The 10,621-nt window shown below is 44.4% G+C and overlaps 1 protein-coding gene across 1 annotated transcript; it reads right to left on the bottom strand.

The window, feature by feature from the left end:
- Positions 1-6,010: 6,010 nt before the first annotated feature.
- Positions 6,011-7,033, bottom strand: LOC143524887 (trace amine-associated receptor 6-like). Its single transcript, XM_077018298.1, has one exon. The coding sequence runs from the start codon at positions 7,031-7,033 to the stop codon at positions 6,011-6,013; it is 1,023 nt and encodes a 340-aa protein (XP_076874413.1).
- Between the last annotated feature and the right edge of the window lie 3,588 nt (positions 7,034-10,621).

The raw sequence follows: 10,621 nt of genomic DNA, 5'->3' as shown, positions 1-10,621 counted from the left end.
AGCATGTTTAATATCTAGCAGTCGGCGACTGAGAGTCGGCAGCAGCGTCTAGCTACAGCCAATGGGAACGCGGAGAGAAAACTTTCAAGAATGCTTTCAAAGCAGTAACCACACAAAATCCTCACCTTTCTTACAACTTTACTACAACACTGTTTGTTTAAGTTATTGTAACAGCACTGGAGAAATAGTGCGATTGATTATATCTATCACTGCAACGGAGAGATGAAATAATTCTGGCAACTTGGGACTATGGAGTGTTTAAACGGTAAAAAATAATAATAACGAAAATGTGGAGTACATGTACATTGTTTTTTTTTTTTCTACGTTGTGTTGCTGGTTCTGGGAGAGTTTCGTTTTCGTGTTCTCGTGTTTTTGGACGGCAGCCAGATGAGTCGGCGATTCCCCAGTCGTGTAATTCGTGAGCCCGCGTCGCCGATCAGTCATGTAGTGTGAAATCCACAACAACCGAAAGACTCGCGATTACAGCACGACCAGTCATGTAGTGCGGACGGCACAAAAACCTGATGACTGAAAAGTCGTGTAGTGTGAACCAGGCTTTAGCTTCACTAGCCGACCGCTATGTTTACCGCGGCGGCAGTGACGCTTCCGCCGTGTAGTTAGGCCCAAGGCCCAGTACAGGTGAGCTGGGATTCCCGCTAAGAGCGGGGGCAGAATATTTTGTCCACCATGAATTAACACACCTAGGTCGTTCATATTGTGTCTGAGATCCAGGAGAAACTGGCGATCATTCACCAATAGAGACTCTATGTACGAAGTGCCAAAACTTAACAATGCTGCCAACATTAACCACACTGAGAGTAACGGATGGCCTTCCACACACACTGGCACCATCTTGCCATGGATTAGGTGGTCTCTCAACGCAATTGACAGTTATTTTTTCCATGAGGAGTCATGGTGAGGGAGAACCCACATGTCCGGATGGAACGTTCTCAGCTGAATATGTTTGGAGACATGGAGCGAACTGTGTCTTGTGACTGTATCTCTCTCTCTGGAAGATTTTGAGGATGTGTTCTCAATTGGAACTTTGATCGCTGGGTTTCTGCTGATTGGATTAGGCATTGCCCTGGTGTATTGGGAAATTAAAAGCGTGGGGTCAGGTATCGAACGCCCATGAAAATTGCCCAACATGACTGATGCGATGGGTAGAGCTGTCAGAACACAGACTGTGACTGTTAGTAAAAGCTTGGATTCGATCATGGAGAGTATCAATGCTCTACGCGTGAAGTTGGATCAGTTGGGAGACCACGGACTTAAGAAGGGTTCCATGTGCTGAAGTGCTCAAGGACGGGCTCCTTGCTAAATTCCTTATTCCTGCTTATCTGCATTGGCATCCAAACAAAATTCTCCCAGAAGGTCATCGCCTTGGTTACCTGCTCCTTCACCCACACAGAGACATTCAGAGATGGCTCTCGCGTTCCACCATGAACTTTGACACAAAAACTGGCACCATCTTGCCATGGATTAGGTGGTCTCTCAACGCAATTGACAGTTATTTTTTCCATGAGGAGTCATGGTGAGGGAGAACCCACATGTCCGGATGGAACGTTCTCAGCTGAATATGTTTGGAGACATGGAGCGAACTGTGTCTTGTGACTGTATCTCTCTCTCTGGAAGATTTTGAGGACGTGTTCTCAATTGGAACTTTGATCGCTGGGTTTCTGCTGATTGGATTAGGCATTGCCCTGGTGTATTGGGAAATTAAAAGCGTGGGGTCAGGTATCGAACGCCCATGAAAATTGCCCAACATGACTGATGCGATGGGTAGAGCTGTCAGAACACAGACTGTGACTGTTAGTAAAAGCTTGGATTCGATCATGGAGAGTATCAATGCTCTACGCGTGAAGTTGGATCAGTTGGGAGACCACGGACTTAAGAAGGGTTCCATGTGCTGAAGTGCTCAAGGACGGGCTCCTTGCTAAATTCCTTATTCCTGCTTATCTGCATTGGCATCCAAACAAAATTCTCCCAGAAGGTCATCGCCTTGGTTACCTGCTCCTTCACCCACACAGAGACATTCAGAGATGGCTCTCGCGTTCCACCATGAACTTTGACACAAAAACTGGCACCATCTTGCCATGGATTAGGTGGTCTCTCAACGCAATTGACAGTTATTTTTTCCATGAGGAGTCATGGTGAGGGAGAACCCACATGTCCGGATGGAACGTTCTCAGCTGAATATGTTTGGAGACATGGAGCGAACTGTGTCTTGTGACTGTATCTCTCTCTCTGGAAGATTTTGAGGACGTGTTCTCAATTGGAACTTTGATCGCTGGGTTTCTGCTGATTGGATTAGGCATTGCCCTGGTGTATTGGGAAATTAAAAGCGTGGGGTCAGGTATCGAACGCCCATGAAAATTGCCCAACATGACTGATGCGATGGGTAGAGCTGTCAGAACACAGACTGTGACTGTTAGTAAAAGCTTGGATTCGATCATGGAGAGTATCAATGCTCTACGCGTGAAGTTGGATCAGTTGGGAGACCACGGACTTAAGAAGGGTTCCATGTGCTGAAGTGCTCAAGGACGGGCTCCTTGCTAAATTCCTTATTCCTGCTTATCTGCATTGGCATCCAAACAAAATTCTCCCAGAAGGTCATCGCCTTGGTTACCTGCTCCTTCACCCACACAGAGACATTCAGAGATGGCTCTCGCGTTCCACCATGAACTTTGACACAAAAACGGTTTGCCAGGCCTCTGGCTCCCCCCCTCCTTATCTAAATAAATCACGCCTCTCTCTGCTTGACTGTCTGTGTTATCATTGCTTGTATGTGCTATAGGCTTTATTTGCGTGCACACAGACTTGTGTCCTCTAGTGTAAATAATCTGTGATCTTATTTTTTGTGTCATTCTAGTTTTTTATCTTTCTCCCTCAAATCTGTGAGTGGCAGCGCATCTAAATTTATGTGATCCAGCAGCATGGGTTCTCAGTGCTCCTCTGACCTTGGGCCCCAGGGGAACTTAAATATATATAGGGGAACTTGAAGTATATTGAAATGAGTTTTCTGATGGCTACTTTCAGCAGGATAATGCACCATGTCATGAAGCGGAAATCATCTCAGACTGGTTTCTTGAACACGACAATGAGTTCACTGTACTTGAATGGCCTCCACAGTCACCAGATCTCAATCCAATTGAGCACCTTTGGGATGTGGTGGAATGGGAGAGTCGCATGTGCAGCTGACAAATCTGCAGCAACTGCGTGATGCTAACATGTCAATATGGACCAGACTCTCTGAGGAATGTTTCCAGTACCATGTTGAATCTGCCATGAAGGTTTAAGGCAGTTATGAAGGCAAAAGGGGGTCCAACCTGGTACTAGCAAGGTGTACCTAATAAAGTGGCGGGTGAGTGCAATGTTACTTAGAGCTGATGACCTTATTTGACATGAAAGGAATGTGTTCATGTGAGACATTGGAGCGCATCAAGGGGGAAGCTCTCCAGAGCCTGGGGCACAGGATGAGCCAGGATAAGCATAGCGATGCAATGCTAGTGGGACCATAAGCACAGTATACATCTTAATGTTATTTAGAACTATATTTGATATTTAATCTAATGTCTTTCATTGTTATACAGCTCTTTAGATCAATAGCAATTGTGGAAATGATCTAACCCTCCTGTCGTGTTCGGGTCAAATCTGACCGATTTACAACTTAAACCACTCATAAATATTGTGTTTTACATCTGATTGCTGCAAGGCCTTATGCCATCCTCCACACTATGCACTGGAACATATAAAAGTGATGATCATCTTTTTCATTGAATTTTGAGTGTTTTAAACCAACGTTTTACATCTGTGTTGTTGCCGGTCAAACGTGACCGTCACAGGAAATGAATGGGTATTCAGAATATATTCATCTATCAGACAGAAAACATCCCCATACACACTCACACACACACACCTACACACACACCTACACACACAGACACACACACACTCACACACACACACACAGACACACACCTACACACACAGACACACACCTACACACACATACACACACACACACACACACACCCACAGACACACACCTACACACACACACACACACACACACTCGCTCTCTCACACACACACACACACACGCACACCTATACACACACCTAAACACACACACACACACACACACCTACACACACACACACCTAAACACACACAGACACACCTAAACACACACAGACACACACACACACACACACCTATACACACACAGACACTCGCTCGCTCGCTCACTCACTCGCTCACTCACTCACTCGCTCACACACACACCTACACACATACAGACACACACATATACAGACACACCTACACACACACCTACACACACAGACACAGACACACACACACATGTTATGCCTATGTTTGCAAGGCCCCTCTGATCTGAGTGTGACATGCCACTCATGTGCATGAATTCACACACACACACACACACACACACACACCTACACACACAGACACACATACACACACACCTACAAACACAGACACACACACATGTTATGCCTATGTTTGCAAGGCCCCTCTGATCTGAGTGTGACATGCCACTCATGTGCATGAATTCACACACACACACACACACACACACACCTACACACACAGACACACACACAGACACACATACACACACACACCTACAGACACAGACACACACACGTTATGCCTATGTTTGCAAGGCACACTCTGATCTGAGTGTGATGAATTCACACACACACACACGCGCGCACACACACACACTCACTCACTCACTCACACACCTACACACACACCTAAACACACACAGACACACACACACTCACTCACTCACACACACACACACCTACACACACAGACACACAGACACACCTACACACACACCTACAGACACAGACACACGTTATGCCTATGTTTGCAAGGCACACTCTGATCTGAGTGTGACATGCCACTCATGTGCATGAATTCACATGCGCGCGTGCACACACACACACACACACACACACACACACACACACACACACACACACACTCACTCACTCACTCACACACCTACACACACACCTAAACACACACACACACACACACACACACCTAAACACACACAGACACGCACACACACACACACACACTCACTCACACACACACACCTACACACACACCTACACACACAGACACACACACACAGACACACCTACACACACACCTACAGACACACACATGTTATGCCTATGTTTGCAAGGTGGTGAAAAAAATTTTTGTGTGTTAAAACAGACCGGTCTCTAAAGACCGGGAACACTAAAGTAAAAAGCGTGAGGTCAACAAAACCGAAGGGCTAAAGGAATGACCTTTAATTAGAGCTGTACATCAAATTAATATTGCATCACTGGCTATTAGAGAGTACAGAGATGACAAGAAGCTTCTGTTCAGAAAGTAAATCACAAAACACTTAAGAAAGATTCTCTGCTAGTATTAAGTTTAAACTATTTCCAAATAATTATATGTACTCAAGAGCACCATGTTCAAAATTATTTAAGATTATTTAAGGCTTAGAAATTGATAATACATTGATAATAAATGTGGTCATTCTAATTTATAGATGGAAGACATTTTAAAACAATTTTAGGAGCATCAACAAAGACATTGATTTACATAATCACTAAATCTCTACATTAAACATTCTTTATGGTGAGAACCAACAGGAAAATACTCTGAGATCTGTGAACATTTGAGAACCATGTTTAATTATTTTCTACAGTCACTGCTGAATTATGAGAACCTTGTGTTCTATAACCCTGGTACATTACAAATAACAAAGGACATTTCACATTACCCTATATTTGATATGTAATCAGTACCTACTGTGTTTAGTAGACTCAGACAATATATAGGACTATTTGTCATCTGACCAACCAACAAAAAAGAAGGAAAAGAGAAGGAATAAGAAAAAACATTACATTTTCAGAGAGTATGTAGATATGTTGATGTTAGTCTCAGATTTGCCAGGTGAATAAAGCTTACATTAAAAATGCTCTCGGAACAAACTGAGGCTTGATGATGAGGAGTCAAATATTCTACATGTAACAATATAATTAGCTGATGCTCTAAACCATGGATAAAATATTGCATATATTATGGGGTTCACGGCAGAACTGATGTACAATAGCCAGCTAAACACTGTCCACAGCAGTGTTACAGAGGACAAGGTTTCAGAAAACAGAGAACTTAGAAAAAAAGGTATCCAGCAACCAAGATAAAAACATACAACAATACCAAGTGTTTTTGCAGCTTTAGTTTCAGAGGTTATTGAAACTTTGACTGTGTGTCCTGGTGAGTGAACTTTTGACATAGATTTCACAGCTATAGCTTGACGTCTTGCCACAATAAAAATTAGTGTATATAATATCAATATAATAGAGCAAGGGCATAGAAATGAAATCACTAGGTCAACAATCACCCAGGAATATTTTATGACTATGAAACACTCTCCATAGCAACTCATGGATATCTGAGACTGAAGAAGATGATCATTAAAGTAAAAAACAGTCAGAACATAAAAGAAACAAAGAGACCAGCCCAATATTATAATCAGTGATGTTTTACAAACTGTAATTTTAGTGGAGTAAAGCAAAGGGTCATTAACAGCAATGTACCGATCAACAGCAATGCAAGTCATACTACAGAGAGAGGCTGATGTTGAGACCACATTGATCAGTGGAATAACAGCACATGCCATTTTACCAAGATACCAACAGCTGACTCCTAGTTGCATTATATTCACAGGCATAACAACCAGTCCCACAAGAAGATCAGCCACAGCCAGAGAGAGGATGAGCAGGTTGGTTGGAGTGTGGAGCTGCTTGAAGTGAGAAATGGAGATGATCACAAGAAGATTAAACAGCACAGTGCATACAGAGATAAATGATAGTAGAGTGAATAAGAATATATTCCCAGGGCCTGTTCGAACCTCCTTTCTGCATGATAAATTGTTGTCAGGAAAGCAGTACTGAACTGTCAGGTCTTGCTGTTGCTCTGTGATATTCATCTTAAGTAGATGCAGTTCTACCAGTTGGAGAAAATCACCTCCAGTTGTTCAGCTGGATTGTCAGATTTGCCTGTGCACAGTTTCTCTTTATATTGAAGTATGAATCCTCCCACTGACATATGAATGGCTCTTTTGTCCCCCAAATCACTTACTTGACATTGTCATTACACTAGCAGCCACTGGGGGTGGGAGAGATCATTTTTTCAAATTGAAATGATGTTTGGACCAATAGAAGTACCTGTCTTTGTAGCCAGGGGAGAGTTACACAAGAAACCGACAGTGGTATGAAGTTTCTCTCTATATGTGACCCTGAAGACAAGGGTCTTCAATTCAGTTGTATGTGGGTCTTGTCAAATTCCAGTGGCTTTCCTCTGAACTTTGAGTCTGGGAATTGTAGTCTAGCTCGGCATTCATGTGAGCTATACTATATCATATACTTTTGGACATCATAGAAAAAGAAAAGGCTTACTTTAGAGTTGTTTGGGTAGAATGATAAACAGTTAGATAAGAATGGCTAAGAAGAGTTATGAAGGACACAGTTGCGTTTGTGAGTATGTATAAACAGTTGAGAATAAGAGAATGCATACTAAATATTAGAATATAAGCAGTATTATGTACTGTATTTACTGTAGTACATACAGTATGTACTTTCCTCAGCATCATTTAGCCTCTTGGCATGGTTAGCTTAGCTAGCCTCTTTGAAGCTAGATCATCTATAGGCCAATTAATAATGAAACTATAGGTAATGAACTTTCTGTGAGATGTTATTTTGTTTTAGTTAAAAAAATGTTGCATGCTCTTGATGTCAGTGGGGAACCATCAGGGCCCTCTACGCCCTCTCAGAGGGCCTAAAAATATTCTTAAAACATAATTATATATAATTATCCAATTTTATTTTATCTACTTACAGTTTGACAATCGACATCTAAACAATTACAAAAATATAAGCAAATACATCATTCAACCGTGTCTATTCAATCTGTGTTGGAAGGTGAGGGGTTAAGTGGAAGCCTGTGAGCCTGTGTCTCCCCCTATCAGGACTGTGATGCCCGCTGTTCGTTTACAGAGGGCCTGGCAGTTATAATTCAGCGCAATACCAGTTTCCAATGACAGTAAAATTGACCAATCATATCTTCCCTCTTAGTGGGCGGGCTTAACTGTATGATAATTTCCGCCCACTGTGGCGACGCTACCTGTCGTTAGTGTACCACTGCTAGCTAGTTTCGATTCAGTCCTCTGATGCCCTCGTGCACGTTGTTTACATATTCCGCTTCCGAGGAACACGGAGCTGTGAACCTTATTTTGTTGGAACCTTATTTTGCTTAAGAAGTTATCTACTACAGATATTACTGTTTATTGTGTTTCTAAAGCTGTACTGTCATCTCAGGTTTGTTTTCTTTACTGCAGTTTATTAGGAGAGGAAACAATTCTTTTTCGGGGGGGGGGATGGGAGCGGGCCCAGGTTTAATGGTCACGGTTCGCTACTGCTTGATGTTGTGACGGGCAGGTGTGAGCAACAAAAAGGAAGCGATCACGCCAAGTCTCAGGGAAAAAGGATGGTTTAATATAAAGTGTGCAAACCTAAAACCCGTGCAATAGATCCAAATTAAGGATATAATGACCAGCGGTCAACTGGTACAAAGACAAGACATATATAGGCAAACAAACGACCCTCAGGTGAGACGGATCACGGGCTCCGCCCACCTGAGGGACGCACACACATGACGTCACCAAACGACAACAACAGCCGCTGTGGACAGAGGCGGCCGGTAGGGGGCCGCCTCACCGTGACAGATGTAGAGTGGCCAATGTATTGGATAAGGGTGTGGCACGTTTGGATAAAGGCGTGGTACTTTGGAGAGGCCTTGGACACCATGTGGACATTACTGTGGAACTCTTTAGTACTTCCATGTACATGCCCGATATTATTTATTTTGTTAAACAACACCCAGTTGAATCAGAACAAACAGAGCATAACAGATTTTACATCACCAGTGTACATTTACACACTTTAAATCCCCAAAATCAAAATCCCCAAAATGTTTTTTTTTTATTTACTTTTTTCTGTATTAGAGGCTCTCATGGAGCCAAAATTATGGAAATACAAGCCTGGAGGTGAATCAATATGTTGGCCCAACTGTCTACTGTAACGTATTGAACAGGCAGAGAGGGATCCAAATGCGGAAGAACACCGCTTTTATTGAAATGAAACGTTGGTACAAGCACAGGCAGGTGTATCACGAGCACTAGTAACAACTGCGTTGTCTTGGCGTGGTCAGGACGGTCCAGGGTCATACCGGGGGAGCAGAAGTCAGGAGGTACAGAGGGACTAGGCAGGAGACAAGGTCGGGGACGTAAGCGAGGGTCGGAACACAGGAAAGCAGACAGGTAATAGAAAGGCTTGGTATGCGGCATGAGTCGGCAATACTTCGCGACTAGGAAGTGGAATGTGGGCGTTTAAGTAGAGATACAGGGGGGCGTGGTGATGAGTGTCAGGTGAGGCTGGTTAGGTGGAGATCAGGTGGCATTCCTTACAGTACCCCCCCTCAAAGGAGCGGCACCCGACGCTCTACGACGAGCCGGGGGTCTACCGCGGCGTCTGGGAGCGGGAAAGTTGGGGTGTGTTGCGTGGAAATCCGCGATCATGGTAGGGCAGAGGACATCCCTCGCCGGAATCCAGGCCCGCTCCTCGGGACCATATCCTTCCCAGTCCACGAGGTACTGGAGTCCGTTCCTTCGGCGCCGAGACTCCAGAAGCTCCCGGACAATGTATGCCGGTCGACCGTCGATTTCCAGGGGATCCGGAGGGCTAGTGGACACAGGGGGAGTGGTGAACGGACTGTAGTGAACTGGCTTAAGGAGAGAGACATGGAAGACAGGATTGACACGATAATGAGCAGGCATAAGGAGCTTATACGAGACAGCGTTGACTCTGCTGAGTATTTTGAATGGCCCAATGTACCGTGGGCTAAGCTTTTTACTACGCTGTTTCAAATGCAGGTTTTGTGTTGATAGCCATACCCTCTGTCCCGGATGATAGATTAGGGCTGGAAGACGACGGCGATCCGCGTTGAGCCGGCGTGTGTGCAGGGCGCGGCGTAAATGGACATGTGCCATCTCCCAGGTGCGGGCACTGCGCTTGAGCCACTCATCCAGGGCCGGGACGTCAGCGGGTGTCTTGTCCCACGGGAAGAATGCAGGTTGATAACCATAGACACATTGGAAGGGTGTGAGTTTGGTTGCGGAGTGTATGATGGAGTTACGGGCATATTCTGCCCACGGGAGGTATTTGTGCCAGTCATGTTGGGAGGCACAATACTGACGGAGAAACCTCCCTAATTCTTGGTTGTATCGTTCGACCTCTCCGTTAGATTGGGGGTGGTAACCCGAAGTCAGACTAACAGTTATGCCTAGAAGCTTGCAGAACTGCCTCCAGACCCGAGACGTGAATTGTGCTCCTCGGTCTGAGACGATATCTTCAGGTAAGCCGTATATGCGAAATACATAATTAAACAGATCCAGCGCGGATTCCATAGCTGTAGGTAGTTTGGGGCGAGGAATCAAGCGGCACATTTTAGAGAATCGGTC

The sequence above is a fragment of the Brachyhypopomus gauderio genome, chromosome 10, assembly GCF_052324685.1.
Source record: "Brachyhypopomus gauderio isolate BG-103 chromosome 10, BGAUD_0.2, whole genome shotgun sequence".
Lineage (NCBI taxonomy): Eukaryota > Metazoa > Chordata > Actinopteri > Gymnotiformes > Hypopomidae > Brachyhypopomus > Brachyhypopomus gauderio.
Note: the sequence above shows the minus strand (reverse complement) of the source record. Positions and strands in the feature narration are given on the sequence as shown.